Raw genomic sequence first — 19,712 nt, forward strand, 5'->3', positions numbered from 1 at the left:
GTTGAAATTGACAAGGCTTCTTTGCCTTGTAAAGCTGCAGGGAAAGAAATCTACAGGGCTTTGTCACCATCGCTTACCTTCTCCCCGGGACCGTCTTCTTCTCCACCCAGATACCGACGGCACCGAGACTATAGCTTCTCGCCTTCTTACCAGCTACTTGGAAGACCCTCACGGGGGGACACAGTTTATATAGAATCAAGACGCTCTCTATCGCGTTCTCGCTCCCCCAGGAGGTCACCAAGGCGCAGATCACCGAGACGGTCACCATGTCGAGTCTACTACATCTGCAGTTCAAGATCTTCTAGATATTCTTCGCCAGTGCGGTCAGACCACTGCTATGGCCACTGCTGCAGGGATGATTATGGCCGCCCCCGCCCTGGCCATGCTATCCTATCCTATAGCGGCTCTTTATGTACTCGTCCATTACCCAGTGCGCACTTACCTGACCATCCACAACAATTGTTTTCTTCGCCTCCATCAGAAAACTTAAGCATCCATCAAGATCATTCAGAACCAGAAGAGGGCCAATTGTCCGATACAAAAGATCCTCAACCACACATTCCCCCAGCCGAATGTTCCTCCTCCTCTCCGGATGACGCAGTGATTCCAGAAGACACCCCTCCCTTGGATTACCTTAAGCAGTTCCAGGATCTGTTCAAGAGAGTCGTGAACACACAGGAGATACAATTAATGGATGTACCAGTAAAGAAACATCGTCTTTTAAAAAATCTACGGCAACAACAACGGGCAAACATCGCCCTCCCTATTGATGAGGCCATTATGGAAGTGGCAGACGAAATATGGCAGACCCCTACATCGGCTCCCCCAACTAGTAAGTGAGTTGATAGAAAATATTTTGTACCTGCTAAAGGACTAGATTTCCTTTTCAACCATCCTCAACCCAATTCCCTTGTTGTTGATGCGGTACAACGTAGAGCTAAAGCTCCCCAATATAAAAATACATTCCAAGACAAGGATAATAAAAAATTAGACGTTTTTGGAAGAAAGGTTTACTCCTCGGCTACGTTATTGTTACGAATCACAAACTATATGGCCCACCTTTCTAATCACAATTTTGATAATTACTCAAAATTTACAGAGCTACTACAATATCTCCCTGATGCCAAGAAACCCTTTCTAAAGGCCATAGTCCAAGAGGGATATATAGCCTGTAATACTACTTTACAGATGGCCATGGATGTGGCCGACACGGCTGCATGGGCCACGGCTACCGGGGTCACAATGAGACGGTCTTCCTGGTTATCATCTGCAGGAGCCCCACGGGAGCTTCAAAATAAAGTTGAAGACCTACCCTTTGATAAGCAAAAGCTCTTCGCTAGTATCACCGACGAGGTTCTCCATTCTGACAAAGACTCCCATACCACTTTATGTACCTTGGGAATGTACACACCTCCCTATAAGCGTAAGCACTACTATCCTTACCAACAAAGGTACGATTATGCGTTCAATAAGAATCAACCGCGTACCCAAGACGATCAGCGTTTCCGACAGCGTCCTCAACGTAAGAGATCTCAACCGAACCGTTTGTCCAGTCAACCTGCTCAAAAGCAGCAGATTTGACTTTTCTGTCGAGGATGCAAGAACGACTCCCACGTTCAACGTACCACAAAATTCCTTACATCTGTTTCACCATCACTTAAAACAGTACCATCTTCACTGGTCCAATATCACCACGGACAAGTGGGTACTGGAAGTGGTACAATCTGGTCTCTCCATCCCCTTTCTATCCATTCCCCCTACCACCCCTCCTACTCCGTCCCTTTTCAGGGACCCCTCTCATGAGCATTTGCTGAAGCAAGAAGTTCAGCACCTTCTGAATATCAGCACAATAGAGAGGGTACCAAGTCAGTTTCGGGGGAAAGGATTTTATTCCCGCTACTTCCTTACCCTGAAGAAGACAGGAGGATGGAGACCCATTTTGGACCTACGCAGGTTAAACCGCTATCTCAGGAAACACCGTTTCAAGATGGTGACCCTAAATGCCATCATCCCATCGTTGAACAAGGGGGACTGGTTTGCAGTCCTTGACCTGCAAGACACCTACTTCCACATAGCAATCCACGTGGCACACAGGCGTTTTCTCCGTTTCCAGCTAGGCCGAGAACATTTCCAATACAAAGTACTACCTTTCGGTTTGGCATGCGCACCCAGAGTTTTCACAAAAACCTTAGCGGTAGTGGCTGCCCACTTGCGCAGACTAGGAGTGACAATTTTCCCATACTTGGACGATTGCCTTATAAGAGGCCTAACGTATTCAGAGGCCGAACACATGGTGACAACAGCCTCTCGGGTCTTTCACTCTCTGGGTCTCCTCATAATCATGCAGAAATCCTCGCCAGTGCTGACACAAGATCTGATTTTCATAGAGGCAAGGCTCGACTCGAAAACAGCACGCGCTTACTTATCTGCCGAACGTTTTGCCGCCATTCGAGATCTTGTTCACACATTGACACATGCCCCAACGAGTCCAGTCCTTGACAACTGTTGTCCAAAATGCAAGGTTACTTTTTTGCTGCCTCCAACACTGGCTGGCTATAGTATATACTCCAGTAAGAGACAGCATTCACAAGGTGGTGGTGATACCACCACATGTACGACAATCCCTGCAATGATGGACCAAGCCGACCAATCTTACGGCGGGCATTCCCTTTCACCGTCCACAACCGTCGAAGCAAATAACAACGGATGCATCCCTTACTGGCTGGGGAGCGCATATGGACAACATGACGGTTCTAGGTCACTGGTCTACACAGGAAATGCTCTTACACATCAACATTCTCGAGTTAAGAGCAGTGCGTCACACATGTCACCATTTTCAGTCCCATATAAGGAATACAACCATCAGAATCCTTACAGACATTATTGCCACCAGGTACTACGTGAACAGACAGGGAGGAGCTCGATCCCGATCCCTCTGTATAGAGGCGATGCGCTTGTGGAAATGGTGTATCCGTATCAATACCGTCCTGTCAGCCACCTACTTGCCAGGCGTCCAGAATACTGTTGCAGACTCACTCAGCAGGCTGTTTCCCCACGACCACAAATGGGAACTTCGCATGGACATTCTGCATTATATTTTCACCCAATGGGGGTTCCCCTCAATAGACCTGTTTGCTACGGCGGCCAACCCCAAGTGCCCCAATTATTGCTCCAGGGCAGGGATCGGACGTCACTCCTTAGGAGATGCTTTTCTTCGCAATTGGGGAATGTCATTGCTATACGCTTTTCCCCCAATTGTCCTAGTTCCCAAAATCCTGGAAAAGATCATTATGGAAAGGGCTCGAGTAATCCTCATAGCTCCAGCTTGGCCATGGCAGCCTTGGTATTCATTACTCCACCAGATGTCCATCAGGACACCGTACACCCTTCCTCTGCTTCCAAACCTCTTGACTCAAGACAATGGTTCCCTTTGTCTTCCAAAACCCAAGACCTTATACCTCACAGCGTGGATGCTCGCTGGTTTAACCCAGTCGAACGCTCATGTTCACAGAGAGTCAAACAAGTATTAGTACACAGCGTTAAAGAGTCTACTCGAAGGACCTACCTCACCAAGTGGACCAGATTTGAAGCGTGGTGTGGCAGTGATGTCAGGGACGCGCATGTGACAAAAATATCCCAGATACTTGCTTATATTTTGCACCTCCAAGACACGGGTCTTGCAATAGCCTCGCTGTGAGTGCACCTAGCAGCAATTAGTGCTTTTCATCAGGGTCAGGATGGGTTTTCTGTATTTGCTCATCCCATCACAAAGAGGTTCCTAAAAGGACTTACAAACCTCAACCCACCACGGTGACCACCACCACCTTCCTGGAATTTAGACTTTGTTCTGGATTCCCTGACACACACACACCCTTTGAACCCTTAGCTACTATACCATTACAGCTTCTGACCACAAAATTGCTTTTTCTGCTTGCCATTACATCAACCCGCAGAGTGAGCGAAATAGCTCGTCAATTGCTCAATTGTCATGTCGTCACCTCCTTACACGATTTTTACTAAGGAGTTGGTGACTTTGAGATCTCATCCAGCGTTTGTTCCAAAAGTTTGTTCGGATTTCCACATAAACGAGCCGGTTGTTCTATCCCAAGCCTCATGCTTCAAGGGAAGACACAGTGCTGCACACGCTGGATGTGAGGAGGGCATTAGCTTTTTATATCGAAAGAACCCGACACTTTAGAAAATGGACCATCTAATAGTGTCGTTAGCGGATAGAACCAAGGGACAACCCATCACATCCCAACGAATTGCAAGATTAATAGTGTTGTGTATTACAACCTGCTACTCCATACGTAACAAACCTCTTGTATGCTCTCCTAAGGCCCATTCTACAAGAGCAGTAGCCACGACTACAGCTTTTCTTAGAGGTGTTCCGTTCCGAGACATTTGTCAAGCAGCAGCATGGTCCTCTCATTCTACCTTTATGAAGCATTATGCTGTAGTAAACCAATTTGCTGCTGATTCCTCTGTGGCTACGGCAGTTCTTTCGCATATTCAAAAACATTAATTCCAGAGCGCTCAAGTGTTCGAGTACTGCTCCGAAGTCACCTGGAGTGGAGCACCCACGGGGCCACTCAAAGAAGAAGAAGAAGTTACTCACCCTGTGAGGTAACGATTGTTCTTCGAGATGTGCCCCATGGGTGCTCCACGACCCGCCCTTCCTCCCCACTCCAGAATTTTTCACTCTTTTCTTTTCAGGGAGCGGCTGAGAGGAATTGAGCAAGCCGGACCACGCGCAACACTTCAAAGGCGTGAACACCACCTCTGGCAGCCACGCATGCGCAGTCCGGCGGACCATGGCTCTGATAGCTCTCCAATTCGTGGCGCTGGGACAGGACCCGACACCTGGAGTGGAGCACCCACGGGGCACATCTCGAAGAACAATCGTTACCTCACAGGGTGAGTAACTTCTTCTTGTGGCTTTTTTTGGAGCCCTAATAAGATGTTAAGTAGCATGCTTGTTTGCATTTCTTTTAAAATGAAAGAGAGAAGAGGGGTGGGAAACAAGGAGCAGAGGGAATGAAACTATCAAAGGGAAAAACAAGTAGGCAGAGCTGGTGCCTATAAGCACCTGAAGGTTGGATAGTTAAAAGGAAGTAGATAAGGATCAAAGGCAACGAACACAAGTGTCTTGTCAGTTTTTCAACTTAAAATGAAATGGCATTATTAAAAATAAAACAAAAAACTAATTTATCCTAAGCCTAAAAAACAGAACTTTACAAATCGTGTTTGTTTAAATTTTAAAACCCTTATATATTTACACAACATTTGTGTGTGTGTGTGTGTATGCATAAACACGCACACATGCGTGCACACACCATATTCACACACAAATTACTTCAGAGGGGTTTGTTAGCCTGTAACGGGAAAAACTTAAAAAAAAACAGTCTAGTGGCACCCATGAAAGCTCATGATACCATCCACATGTTTTGTTAGTCTTTAATCTGCCGCTAGACTATTCGTTGTTTTTTAAGTTTTTTTCACATGCCTGATTATTTACAGACATTTCTTTGAAAAGGGCCCATTTTTCCATCAGAATGGCTGCAAAGAAACCTAGAATTCTTTTCCTATAACAATTTCCCTCAACATTTAAACAACATTTAGTTGTTCACACAGCTCACACAGACACTCTGCAGAGTTAACATCTCTCTCACTCACTCTTTTTCCTTTAATTACTTGCTTTATCTCCCAAAATAACACTCCCAAATAGCTTACACTTGGTGGCTCAAACCAAGTTACCGCCATTCACAGGGATGTGAATTCCCTATATACTTTTTTCCTTACTCCTCTGACTATACCATCCCCCTGCCTGTTTTTACAGTTCATCTGTTGCATGCCAGCTTGTCTGGGCCTGATCCTTTTTTCTCTTACATGGGCACAGGCTTTGTTTCACTAATGATTTAGCAAGCCCTCACATTTCCTGGTCCTTTTCTTACAAATTTTCAAATGCCCTATGTTTGAGTACTTATTTTTGAAGAGGAAAATGAATTGTTCTTTAAGGCATTTGCTTGACCCTTCAGGGCTAGGTTCTTAAACTTAAGGCAGTTAAAAATTGTCCATACAGTTCTTAGCCAAGCTGACTGCCAGCACACTTTGATGGTTAACTGCTCTTCAGCAATTTGCTGAAGAGTTTCTACTTTAATTAAAAGTTTAGTAACTTCCTCCCAGACAGACCCTCACACAGAGCCTGGATCAGAAAAGCTGCCGCCTTCTTCTCTTGGGAAGTTTTGAACATGAGAGGATTCTACCTGTCCCTGAATGGCCCGCCAATCCTGATATTCCCCAGATGGACACTCATAAGGTCCCCACTATTTACCCATCAATTTGATAATAAAACACCTTTCAGTTGTTGCAGTAAATTGCCTGTCAGATTTACCCATATGATCCATTGAAACATGTTAATGAGGCATAAATCTCCCTTGAAATCCTGTTCATGATTCCAGATGTTAGAAAAGAAAAAGGAGACTCAGTAGCGGACGGAGTAAATAGACCTCTTTAGTGCAGGTGCTCATTCCCATCATACTCCCAACCCCCCATTCTGAGTGAACAAGTATTTGGCATGAGTTACATTCCTTTATCTATTTTAGTATGTTAATTCACATGTCTATCACTACTCTCCCTAAATCCTTATTCAGTAATGTTAACTCCCATATAATGAATATTAAAAGGCAGGGAATAAATATTATTATATCTGCCCTTGTTTACTGGATTTTCTGTTAGATGAGCATGTTTCTACATTATGGACTTCCCAAACCAGCAGGTTACAGAGATTGCAAAGGATATGACCCTGAAAGTAGTTTTATAACGCATGTGAAAATAAGCAAAAGACAAAACAAAGAAGACACTGTTCAGTGCAAATATCTTTTAGGGTGCAAGAATGAACGGAAAGAGCATCTTTATACATCAGAAATCATAATTCCCCCTCTGGCCAGACCTTTATCTATCTTTCCAGTGTGCAAGGATGAAGGGGGAAAAAACATATTCAAAGGAGAATGTCTGCTCTTGCTAGACCCCTTTCACTGTTGTATTGCCTTCCCAGAACCTATTAATTCTTACATATCCCAACAGTATTCATCACCATGCTCCATTTTGAGGAATAGGGGAGTCAGACACCTAACGGATATGTTAATTCATCCTCATCTCCCCAGCTTTCAGGGCCCAGAACCAGGAGACTGTTCTATTCATTATTTCTCCTTCACACATCGTTCACCTGCCTTCTTGGGACTAGTTACATCCATAGGAAAGTCTCTAGATTTCACAGGCTTGGAAATAGGCAGGAGTTAATCATAGATCTGTGTGCGTGTCAGCAAGTCCTCCAGAGCCCACAGATAATTAAAACTCCTAGTGAGGGCATGTCAGCAGTCTGTCACCAAGGGGGGGAGGGAGTCAATGGACCCTGCACCTCCACCCGCAACCAGATGTGACTCTCAGGTGGCAGGTAGAACAGAAAGTTCATTAGTTTATAGGGATACAGACTGGGGATGTAAGTGAGTAGTCAGCTACCTGATAAGCCTAGGTCCACATTTCAGAGGCAGTGGAGGGCAGATAGAGCAGGAGCCAGTGCTATCAGAGGCTGCAGTGCAGGTGGGGGTGGGGGCAGAGGAAGCTGTTGCAAAGCAGCCACTGCCCGCAGTGGACCCATCCATGGAGGGTCCCAGCCCAGCTCTTACTGTATTTAAACTGCAGAGCCGCAGTGGGGGTAGCTTTAAGACCGGCACAACCCAGGACTGAGCACTTCTTCCCTTATTGACTGATCGTATAGTCGATGAAAATTCTGTTGACTACATGATTAGTTAAATACCCGCTTAACATCCTTAGAACTGACTTGTTAGCCCAGGAACCAGGAGCAGTCAGTACAATTCATTTTGGGGAGAAGGGACTCCAGAGCCAAAGGCCACGATCCCCTCCATCTCTGCCCCTAAACAAGTAAGACTCACTTCTGTTCTCCTCAGTTTGTCCATTGGTGCAGCCAGACCCATCTTTAGTCCAACTTCCTGGGCAAAAGGTGTCACCAGGTCACATGCCTGTCAGGCTCAAATTACCATGAATCTGGGCCATTGTGAATGTGCTGGCCTGGGCATCTCCTACAGTGAGTCACCCCCATGTTCTCATCTCCATCTAGGTAGTGGTACAATGCCCAGGGAAACTGACACACACACACACACACGGTTACTACAGGCTGTAGAAATTGCATGCAATGTAATAGAGTGAATACAACCCCGACTTTGTCACATCCCTCACCCCATTCTGCCCCAGAACTTTGCTGCTCTCAGATGTCTGAGTTACCACAGTCCCATGTAGGATCAGATTGTGCTCAGGGAATGTTCCACATGACACATACTCTGCCAGGACTCCATGTGCCTTCACTTTGCCTGATTTCACCCCCGTGCAGGATTCTCCATTCCTAAACCTGACCTGATCACCCCACTGGACCAAGGGGAAGAGCTGTGGGTCCCAGATCTCCAGCCCCCCAAAGAAATGGAGAACCTGAGAGGCAACCACACAGGTGAGGATTCAAGGAAACTGACACAGAAACCTTCTGGTCAGTGCAGGAAAAAGCTGGGACTCCCAAAATGAGCAGTGAGTGAGAGCTCTCACTTCTCCCCATGTCTCCCAGGAAGGGCTGTAGGTATCAACCTTGCACATACCTGCCACAACTCCCTATCCTGTTGGCTGTCAGGAGTTTCCTCCATACATTCCCTTCCTTGGGAGTGTTTAGGTGGGGTCTGGAGGCAGAATCTAATGTCTCAGGCTATGTCGACAAAGTTTTTTCAGTAAAACGGCTGTTTTTCAAAAAAAAACTTCACTTACGTCCACACTGCAATCATGTTCTTTCCAAAAAAATTTGAAAGAACAGAGGGGTTTTCCCAATATTGGTAAACTTCTTTCTATGAGGAAGAAGTCTTTTTCCGAAAGAGCTGTTTTAGAAAACGGTATGTGTGGATGAGGAAGAAGTGTTTCTTTTGAAAGAAGAATAGGAAAAAGCATAGGTGTCTTGGTGGCCACTTCATCCATAGTAATTACAGCTTTTAAATGCAAGATAGCCTCCGTTCAGTGTGGAAGATATCTTTCAAAAAAGCAGATTGCTTTTTCAATGTGCTTTGGCAGTGTGGACGCTATCTTTCAGAAGTTTTTTCAGAAGATCCCTTCCAGAACAGCTTCATCTGAAAGAAGCCTGCAGTCTAGATGTAGCCTTAGTCTGTTTTTGCCATTCCCCTGTGGGTCCGTTCTTCTCAGCACAGACAATGACTCTTGCCTGGATTCTGTCTCCCAGCAGGTGATAGGACAGTGAGGGAGAACAATGAGGAGAATCAACAGCAGGAAAGTCCTGGACTGGTAGAATCTCAGGAAACATTTGTGGAAGGATCTGAAGGGGATTTTCCCCAGTGTATAAATCAGGGGAAAGCCTGGGGAAATCGACACAGGGCAGAGAGGCACCTGAAGAACAATCCAAGCAGGACAGTGAAGGAATCCATTGAATGTGGGGGAAGATCCAAGGAAACAGCAGCCCAGCAGACAAATTGCAAGGTAAAAAAACCCTGTGAATGCTCAGACTGTGGGAAAAGATTCAGTGAGTGTAGGAAAATCTTCACTTTGAGATCACACCTTAGTAGACATCAGCATACCCACACTGGAGAGAGGCCATATAGATGCTTGGAATGTGGGAGAAGCTTCATTAAGAGGTCACATCTCAGTGTACATCAGAGAATTCACACTGGAGAGACACCATATAAATGCCATGAGTGTGAGAAAAGTTTCATTGAGCGATCAGCCCTCATTAGATATGTCAGAACCCACACAGGAGAGAGACCTTATAGGTGCCTTGAGTGTGGGAAAAGCTTCATTCAGAGTTCACACCTTATTCTCCACCAGAGAATGCATACAGGAGAGAGACCATATAAATGCCATGAATGTGAGAGAGATTTCACTGAGCGATCAGCCCTTATTGTCCATGAGAGAATCCACACAGGAGAAAGACCGTATAAATGCCATGAATGTGGCAAAGTTTTCACTGAACAATCAGCCCTTGCTGTCCATGAGCGAATCCACATGGGTGAGAGACCATATAAATGCCACGAGTATGGGAAAGGATTCACTGCACGCCCAGCCCTTGTTGTCCATGAGAGAATTCATACGGGAAAAAGACCATATAAATGCCATGAATGTGGGAAAGATTTCACTATACGATCAGCCCTTACTGTCCATGAGAGAACTCACACAGGAGAGAGACCATATGAATGCCGTGAATGTGGGAAAGGTTTCACTATGCAATCAGCCCTCATTAGACATGAGAGAACCCACACAGGAGAGAGACCATATAAGTACTTCGACCGTGGGAAAAGTTTGTCAGACTGCATACCTTATTAGCCATCAGAGAGTGCATACAGGAGAGAGACCTTGTAAATGCCATGAGTGTGGGAACGATTTCATTCGTCAATCAGCTCTTGCTGTCCATGAGAGGATCCACACAGGAGAGAGACCATATAAATGCCTTGACTGTGGGAAAAGCTTTGGGCACACCTCTCGCCTTACTAGACATCAGAGAATCCACACAAGTCCTGCTTTAGAAAATCCCCCAGGGAAGAAACCTCTCAGATTTCAGGAGCTGGTGTGTAAAACACTTTAATTAGAGCTTCGGCACCAGAGACTGCTCTACACCAAAGGGAAATTATTTCTGTGTGCTACCTAATTCCCACAAACAGATGAGTGGCATTTGGCTCCCAGGGATCCAGCTGTCCAGCACTGGGGTGAGGAGATGCATCACCCAACAATCAACTGGTCAGTAACCCTCTGGCTCTGGCTTGTTTGAGCAAACCCTAGGTGTGGGAGGAACACCAATCAGCCCTCCTGCAAACTGCAGCCCTGTCTGATGGGCCACAGGGGGCAGAAGGAAGAGACACAATCTCCTCCAGATGCTCCCTGGGCCTGCCTCAAGTTCTCCCTCTCCTTTTCTGTTCTAGCTAGGATCCCTCAGCGATAGGCATTATTAGAAGGACACTTAGGCCAGGCCCCACTTTCCATCTGGATCCCTGTCCCCACCCCCCATCTTTCATCTCCCCTTGGCAGGCCTCCCATACTGCCCTAGAACTGTTCCCTGGAAGGGGCCTGTGCAGAAATGCTGCAAAATCCTCCCCTCCCCAAATCCCACAGGGATACTGGAATTCCTCCGCTCCCCCTCTCCCCCCTCCCCCGTTAAGCAGAGTCATTGCTAGTGATTAGCTCATTCCCAGACACTCCTATGACCCCAGGCCATGCTGAAAAGCATTTAGTTTTTGTCCATTTCCTGCCTGATGGGCCAGAACTCACTAGGTCAGGGATCAGCAACCTTTCCAAAGTTGTTTTCCAAGATTTAACCCATCTTCCCTGAGCCATGCTGTTGTCCCAGGAAATGGGAGGTACTTTCTCTACCACATGCCCTGCTTGGTGTCCTGCCCTGGGCTCCACACTGGCTTTTCCTGGGGGGAGTGGAGGAGCACCACGCACGCACTTCCCTGCAAGCTGGATCAAGAGTGCAGCCTCAGGACTTTCCAGGCCAGCCTGAGTTGCCAGATTTGGTCCTTCAATGCATACATACATGCACCTCTCATTCTTGCCCCCTCTCCACTTGCTGCAATTGGCTCCTATCCTGGGGGCTGTGATGGAGCCAGGAATGTGCTGTGAAGTCAACACCCCAAGTGGAGAAAGAGAAGGGGCCAAACTGCCTTAAGGGTCAGTTCAGCTTCCTTACATCATTTCCGATTCTGCAAGCAGATATAATGCACATTTAACGCCGTGCATTTTGCAGTGGCAGCACACAAACATCCCTAGTCTCTTTCTTCACAGCCATCCCCAAGCTCAGTGTCGATGGGGCATGTGCAACAAATGGGCTCCTCCTCGCTCCACTCCTGCAGGAAACCAACTCTGGCTCCAATTTTGTGGGGGGAGTAATGCTGGATTGCAAACACAGGCTCCCTTTTGTAGGTGTGGAGGGTGTGGGGGCCCATTTATTGTTTGGCACTGAAAATCATCTTGCGTGCCACTTATAGCATGTGTGCTGGATGTTGCCAACCCTTGCACTAGATGCTAAAACACTGAACATAAGAACGGCCGTACTAGGTCAGACCAAAGATCCATCTAGCCCAGTATCCTGTCTGCCGACAGTGGCCAGCACCAGGTGCCCCAGAGAGGGTGGACCGAAGACAATGATCAAGTGATTTGTCTCCTGCCATCCCTCTCCAGCCTCTGACAAACAGGCCAGGGACACCAATTCTATCCCCTGGCTAATAGCCTTTTATGGACCTAACCTCCAGGAAATTATCTAGCTTCTCTTTAAACTCTGTTATAGTCCTAGCCTTCACAGCCTCCTCTGGCAAGGAGTTCCAAAGGTTGACTACACGCTGTGTGAAGAAGAACTTTCTTATATTAGTTTTAAACCTGCTACCCGTTAATTTCATTTGGTGTCCTCTAGTTCTTCTATTATGGGAACTAATAAATAACTTTTCTTTTTCTGCCCTCTCCACACCACTCATGATTTTATATACCTCTATCATATCCCCCCATCTCCTCTTTTTCTAAACTGAAAAGTCCCAGTCGCTTTAACCTCTCATATGGGACCCGTTCCAAATCCTTAATCATTTTAGTTGCCCTTTTCTGAACCCTTTCCAAGGCCAAAATATCTTTTTTGAGGTGAAGAGACCACATCTGTACACAGTATTCAAGATGTGGGTCTACCATAGTTTTATACAGTAAGATATTCTGTCTTATTTTCTATCCCTTGCTTAATAATTCCTAGCATCCTATTTGCCTTTTTGACCGCCGCTGCACACTGTGTGGAAGTTTTCAGAGAACTGTCCATGATAACTCCAAGATCTCTTTCCTGAGTTATCATAGCCAGATTAGCCCCCATCATACTGTACGTATAGTTGGGGTTATTTTTCCCGATGTGCATTACTTTACACTTATCCACATTACATTTCATTTGCCATTTTGTTGCCCAATCACTCAGTTTGGTGAGATCTTTTTGGAGTCCCTCACAGTCTGCTTTTCTCTTAACTATCCTAAACTGTTCGGTATGATCCGCAAACTTTACCATCTCATTGCTTACCCCTTTCTCCAGATCATTTATGAATAAGTTGAAAAGGATTGGTCCCAGGACTGACCCTTGGGGGACACCACTAGTTACCCCTCTCCATTCTGAAAATTTACCATTTATTCCTACCCTTTTGTTTCCTGTCTTTTAACCAGTTCTCAATCCAAGAAAGGACCTTCCCTCTTATCCCGTGGCCATGTAATTTACACAAGAGCCTTTGGTGAGGGACCTTGTCAAAGGCTTTCTGAAAATCTAAGTATACTATATCTACTGGATCCCCCTTGTCTGCATGTTTGTTAACCCCTTCAAAGAACTTTAATAGATTAGTAAGACATGATTTCCCTTTACAGAAACCATGTTGACTTTTGTCCAACAAATTATGTTCTTCTATATGCCTCACAATTTTATTCTTTACTATTGTTTCAGCTAATTTGCCCGGTACTGAAGTTAGACTTACCAGTCTGTAATTGCCAGGATCGCCTCTAGAGCCCTTTTCTAAATATTGGTGTCACATTGGCTACCTTCCAGTCATTAGGTACGGAAGCCGATTTAAAGGATAGGTTACAAACCACAGATAATAGTTCAGCAATTTCCCGTTTGAGTTCTTTTAGAACCCTTGGATGAATGCCATCTGGTCCCGGAGATTTGTTAACATTAAGTTTTTCTATTTGTTCCAAAACCTCCTCTAATGACACTGGGGACAGTGAAACGTGGTGTTTTCTCTCCATTGCCATTGGAAGGGGACAGGTGAGTCTGAGGCTTCCCTCCTTCCCCCATCCTTCACCCTAGACACAGGAACCTCTGTCTCAGCCATGTAGAGTTTTATTTTCTTCCTGTTCTACTGCTGCACATTCCCAAGGGTCACTGACCACAGCAGCCTGGGTTCTCCATGTTTAAGAATCCCAGAGTGATTTCTGTGTCATAAGTCAGGCTCCTGGGGGCTGCAGGAGAGTGTCACGGGCATGGGTAGGGAAACACCAATGAATCTCCCAGCACAGTGTGACTGGTCCTATCTCTCAGCCCTGGTTCCATTTCTGCGTGCAGTTTTTTCTGGGCTACTCTAACTCATTTGTTCATGGGAACTTGAGGGCTTTTTTTTTTTGTTTTAGTATGATGACATATAGAACTTTTGTAACTAATACAGTCAAGTAATGAAAAATAAAGCAGGTTTAGCCACTTGATAAAAAAATGGGTAAATTTTATTTATTTTCATGATTCTGAGGCTTAAAAGATTCCCTGATGTTTCACTCTATGGGTGTGAAAGTGATTAACTGCCCACCCTGTATTGTGGGTTTTCTCTCCTTGTGAAGACCATTGGGTATGCTGACCATCCATCCTGGAAAATCCGCGAAAGTCACAGTTTACCTGCTTACAGCCCCATGGGTTGGTTTTTGTTCAGTTCCCTGTTGTACCTTGGTGTTTTCGTACCTCGGTACCTTCGGTGGTCTGGACTGTCAGTGTCAATGTCATCTGGTCAGGGTCGTCCTGGCGTGCTCCTGACAGGACCTCTACTCCGTCTGTGATAAACTTTTGGCTGCTTGCGTAACAATCAGTACTCCCTTTATCTAGAGAGTTAGACCCCGTGCACTTGGGTCAACACGGGAGATCTCCGAGAGGCCCCGGAAACGGCAGATGTAGGCAAGGTTTGAAATCAATCGAGCAGGTTTGTTGTCAAATGCGAAGCTCTACCAGTTGGTAACAGAGATCAGTACAATATTATACCACTGGGCACTATGGCCCACGTTGACAAGGTACCAACATCAGGCAGGCCTATTGCCATATAACAAATATTAACAGCAGTTAGTCAAAGTTAAGCTAGTGTGCGTTCAGGCGCCTACTGCGCCTCCCCCCCCCGTCAAGGTCGGCCGGAAAGCACCTTTTGTGGTGTCCTTTTATAGACAGATACAAACAACTTACATCATTTCTTTATGTACGGGCTACCACCCTCTGTTGCTTAGATACCACCCATCACCTACGGAAGGGGGGCTTACTTACTGTCCTTCATGCTGTCAATGCCGACCTGGTCCTGAACCTAGGTCAGTATGTGCATTCGTGTTTAGGGAGTTTTTGTACCAGGACATTCCTTAAGATGTTCTGTTACTCCCTTTCGGCTTACAGTCCTAACTTACACAATTACACAGTTATGAGTATTGAGTTACTGAACCAAAGTCTTGCTCACTAGATTGCAGGCCTGTTGCTGTTTTCATGTTACAGGCTTTAGGCCAGCTGACTCCATGTTACTGAACCTCAACTTACTACATTCCCCCACTTTTTGTCCTTTTATGGGGAGGATATTTACCCATTGTCCCGGAAAAGCATAATACATGAACTGAAGGTGACGCAGTGGGCGAAACACTGTTATGCAGACACCTTTGTTGTACCGTTCACAAACTAATTCCCCATCTATCCCTTAGGGTACGTCTAGACTACATGCCTCTGTCGCAGAGGCATGTAGATTAGGCTACCAGACATAGTAAAATGAAGCGGCGATTTAAATAATCCCCTCAGTATGCCTCAATAGTGGTACAGCAAACAACAATTGGTTTTACATAATAGCTAGGTTTAAATTAACTAACAATGATTTTTAGCTGATTGCCAACTTAATTGTCCATATATGGGACATTGACGTGAACAGTCTTTTGTTTATAAAGTACTTCATTTTTCTTTTCTTTATGCTTAGGCATTTCTTCACTGTGTGCTGGTAGTGTTTTTGTGCTGTGATATCATATGGTTTTTTTTTATCTGTAAGATAAAACCTTAAAAATCTTCAGTTAGTTGATATAATAAAAGTTTTTGCTTTATATCTGTCTTGTTTTTAGTAACCCAAATTTAATAAACAGGTTAGTTAAGTTTGTTTATAATAGGGACCAAGTCTTTTATAATACAACTAAACTTTTGCAATTGTTGTATAGGATCTATTTTCACTTGAGGTTTATTACCAATTTTGTCTTCCAAACGTAATGCTTAATTGCTAAAATAGATACTCTCAGTGTTCCATGAGATGGTGTATTGCTTGTCCCTCAAAGTGTTTAGCAATTTTACCAAGTTTTTAGAGTTAATTTCCTTGTGATACCAATTCCACTTTTGTTAACTGTTTAAAGGCACAAAAGTTAACAACCACTATTTCCTGTTAACATGCTATAAAAGAAAACAGAATTTATATCAAAATGAAGTTTTAAAACACATGCATGTAGATGCTTTGAAAATATTAAACATTCATAATGGTTTGTTGTGTTAGGAGTTCAAGGTGGAAACCTGTTGAAAAAGTTTGGTTAGCTTTATGCGTTATTGCTATACCATTCTTATAACTGCATTTAAAAGTAAAAACAAGGTTATAAAATCCATACCAAAATTGACATTTTGTTAATGTTATCTGAACCTTAATATTGGACCTTTAATGTTAAGAGTCTGGTTTCCTTTACATTTCCTTTGAATTAAAAAAAAATAAATAAAAAAATTTTATTAATAAAAGAAAAAAATTGTTTGCAATTGCATTTTTTGTTGAGGCATGAAATATATGTACATATATTGTACCTGAAATCTTTCTGAACTTTGAAAAAAATAGTATTCATAAAATGATTATAAAATAGTGTGGTATCACATTTAAAAAAAAGTATAAAAATTGACTTTTGTTGCAACACAATAAAAATAATAATAATAATAATAAAAAAGTCAGGTGACATACAACATACAACAAAAACAACATACATGACACATAGGACAACTTACAATTTAAAACAAATAGCACCAACATTACATTTATAACTATACAAAATTTTAAAAAAATGGAGTCAGCAGGCCTAAGGCCTGTAACATGGAAACAGCTACAGGCCCGCAATCTAGGGAGCAAGACTTTGGTTCAGTAACTCAGGGTATGTCTACACTACAGCACTAATTCGAACTAACTTAATTCGCCCCCAGTCCTCCCCATCGGGGGCTAATGCCCCATTCCTCCCTCACCTCCTTCCACTTACCCCTCCCTAGCCTCCCTTCCTGACGTACAAAATAAAGGACACGTGTGTTCAAAAATAGAAACTCTCTTTATTGAACAAAACTCGGGGAGACTGCGAAAAGGAGGTACGAGAGGGGAAGAGAGAGGGTGGGAGAGGGGAGGGCAACTAAAATGATCAGGGGTTGGGAACAGGTCCCATATGAAGAGAGGCTAAAGAGACTGGGACTTTTCAGCTTAGAAAAGAGAAGACTGAGTGGGGATATGATAGAGGTCTATAAAAGCATGAGTGGGGTGGAGAGGGTGCATAAAGAAAAGTTCTTCATTAGTTACCATAATAGAAGGACTAGAGGACACCAAATGAAATGAATGGGTAGCAGGCTTCAAACTAATAAAAGAAAGTAGTTCTTCACAAAGCAAATAGTCAACCTGTGGAACTCCTTGCTGCAGGAGGCTGTGAAGGTGTGACGGGGCAAGCGCCGCAGCTGCGCTTCCCCGCTGTGATGGGGCAGGCGCCGCTTCTGCGCTTCCTCGCACGGAGCCCGGAACCGGGGGGGAGTGAAGCAGGGGCCATCCCCACGGCGCCGTACACGGGGCCGGGGTCCGGGACAGGGCTTGGCCCGCCGGGAGAGCGGGGGAGATCCAGCTGAGCGAGGCTCGGGGGGGCCGAGCCGAAGAGGGGAAGCCCGGCGGGGCCAGGACATTCGGGCGCGACCAGAGGACGTCACTGGACACGTCAGGGAGGCGGGGCTAAAGGACGTGGACGTCGGGGGCGGGGCCCCTTACGACCCGAGCGAGGAATCCAAAAGGACGGGATCCTCAGCCGGAGGAGGAGGGACGGGGCGACGGACAACCCCGCACCGGGACAGGAGGACGCCGAGGGACTTCAAGGCGCGAACCCTCGGCAGGGACCGAGACTGGGGGTAAGCTTATTCCCCAGCTGGGGAAACCCTCGGGGCTGAGCCGGGAAGAAGTGACCCAGGGCGGGGCCGTGGTCCCCGCGAGTGGAGGGTTTGGGGGAAACTCGTCCCCCTCCACTATCCAGGGACTACCGTCCCTGCCTTAGGGCCCTGGGTCGGGGCTCGGAGTGTGGGAGGGCCCGAGCCCCCTTCCCGGCCCCCTCAGGCCTGTCGGAACGCTGGCCGACAGCATATACGGCCGGGGCCACTAGCAGGCGGTCGAGCGTGAAACTTAGGGAGCACCCCGAACTTGGGGTGGCTGCCCGAGACTGGGGAACACTTGGTGACAGAAGGCTACAACTATAACAGAGTTTAAAGAGAAGTGAGATAAATTCATGGAGGTTGGGTCCATGGAGTGATATTAGCCAGGGGGTAGAAACGGTGTCCCTGGCCTTTGTGGAAGGCTGGAGATGGATGGCATGAGACAAATGGCTTGGTCATTGTCTTCGGTCCATCCCCTCTGGGATAGCTGGTGTTGGCTGCTGTCGGACCTTTGCTCTGACCAAGAACGGCCGTTCTTATGTTCTAAGCTCAGGGTCGAGGGTCTCACTGGACCACCTTGATTTTCATGCAAACCTGCTCCTGAGTTTGCATGTGGCCTTTGGTGGCCAGGCTGGCAGTTATCCTGCTCTAGACAGCCACTTTCCTGTGCCTAGTGCGGAGGTCGTGGATGTTAGGGGCCTCCCCCCAAACCTGGATGAGGTCCACGATCTCCACAGCCCCGGGCAGGCTCCTGGGAGCCACCAGCCTGGTCCCAGGAAGAGGCGGAGGGCTGGGTGGCAGCGGGTGGCTGGCTCGTGCCGTGCTAGGTGCAGGGTCTGCTGGCTGGGTGCTGGCAGGCTTGCACCTGGCACAGGCACCATAGCCAGACCATGCCCTTTTAAGGGCTCCGGGGCCAGGAGGGGGGCAGAAGAGTTTCCCTGGTTGTGCCCAGAGTGGCCACTAGGGCAAGCTGGGAAGGGCTAGCCTCCCACTAGTTTGAATTAAGTGGCTACACAGCCCTTAATTCAAACTACTTAATTCGAACTAGGTGTTAGTCCTCGTAGAATGAAGTCTTTTTCCGAAAGACTTTTGCCCGAAAGGGCCAGTGTAGACATCATAGTTCTGTTTTCCGCAAAAAAGCCCCGATCACAAAAATGGCGATTGGGGCTTTTTTGCGGAAAAGCGCGTCTAGATTGGCCACGGACGCTTTTCCGCAAAAAGTGCTTTTCCGGAAAAGCGTCCTGACAAATTAGATGAGCTTTTCCGAATACGCTTTTCATGGAAAACTTTTCCGTTAAAAGCATTTCTGGAAAATCATGCCAGTGTAGACGTAGCCCTTGGGTTCCATGGGTAGGCCCAGTAACCCTTCAACTGATCTGGTGGAATGGCAATGGGTCTTTAGCTGACCCAAGCAACTCTGTCTGGTGGGAGGGAATCTGGAAGCACACTAATATGGTTGCACGAACTAAAACTTGCAATTGGTTCAGCCAGCTTCAAGCCCAGCTTCAGGGGTGGAATCCCACTAATTCCTCCATTTTTCTTTCCACCAACTTGAGCTCACAGCAGCGGGTTATTTTGTGGTCCCAATGGTGGGATAGCAGTGTCCAAGTTATAGAGCCATGTCTCAAAGGGTATGTCTAAACTACAGCACTTATTCGAATTAACTTAATTTGAATTAGTTAATTTGAACTAAGCTAATTTGATCTAGTGCATCTAGACCTAAAAACTAGTTATA

General features: G+C 46.0%; 1 protein-coding gene across 1 annotated transcript in view; it reads left to right on the plus strand.

Annotated features, from left to right (window-relative positions):
• LOC106732199 (uncharacterized) overlaps positions 1-10,660 on the plus strand; it is a 63,590-nt gene extending 52,930 nt beyond the window's left edge. Inside the window, 2 exon segments of the mRNA XM_075913233.1 lie at positions 9,649-10,341; positions 10,343-10,660. Coding sequence (XP_075769348.1) covers positions 9,649-10,341; positions 10,343-10,645 — 996 coding nt within the window. The 3' untranslated portion in view covers positions 10,646-10,660.
• The last annotated feature ends 9,052 nt before the right edge of the window (positions 10,661-19,712 follow it).

Source organism: Pelodiscus sinensis, chromosome 31 (genome assembly GCF_049634645.1).
Source record: "Pelodiscus sinensis isolate JC-2024 chromosome 31, ASM4963464v1, whole genome shotgun sequence".
NCBI lineage: Eukaryota > Metazoa > Chordata > Testudines > Trionychidae > Pelodiscus > Pelodiscus sinensis.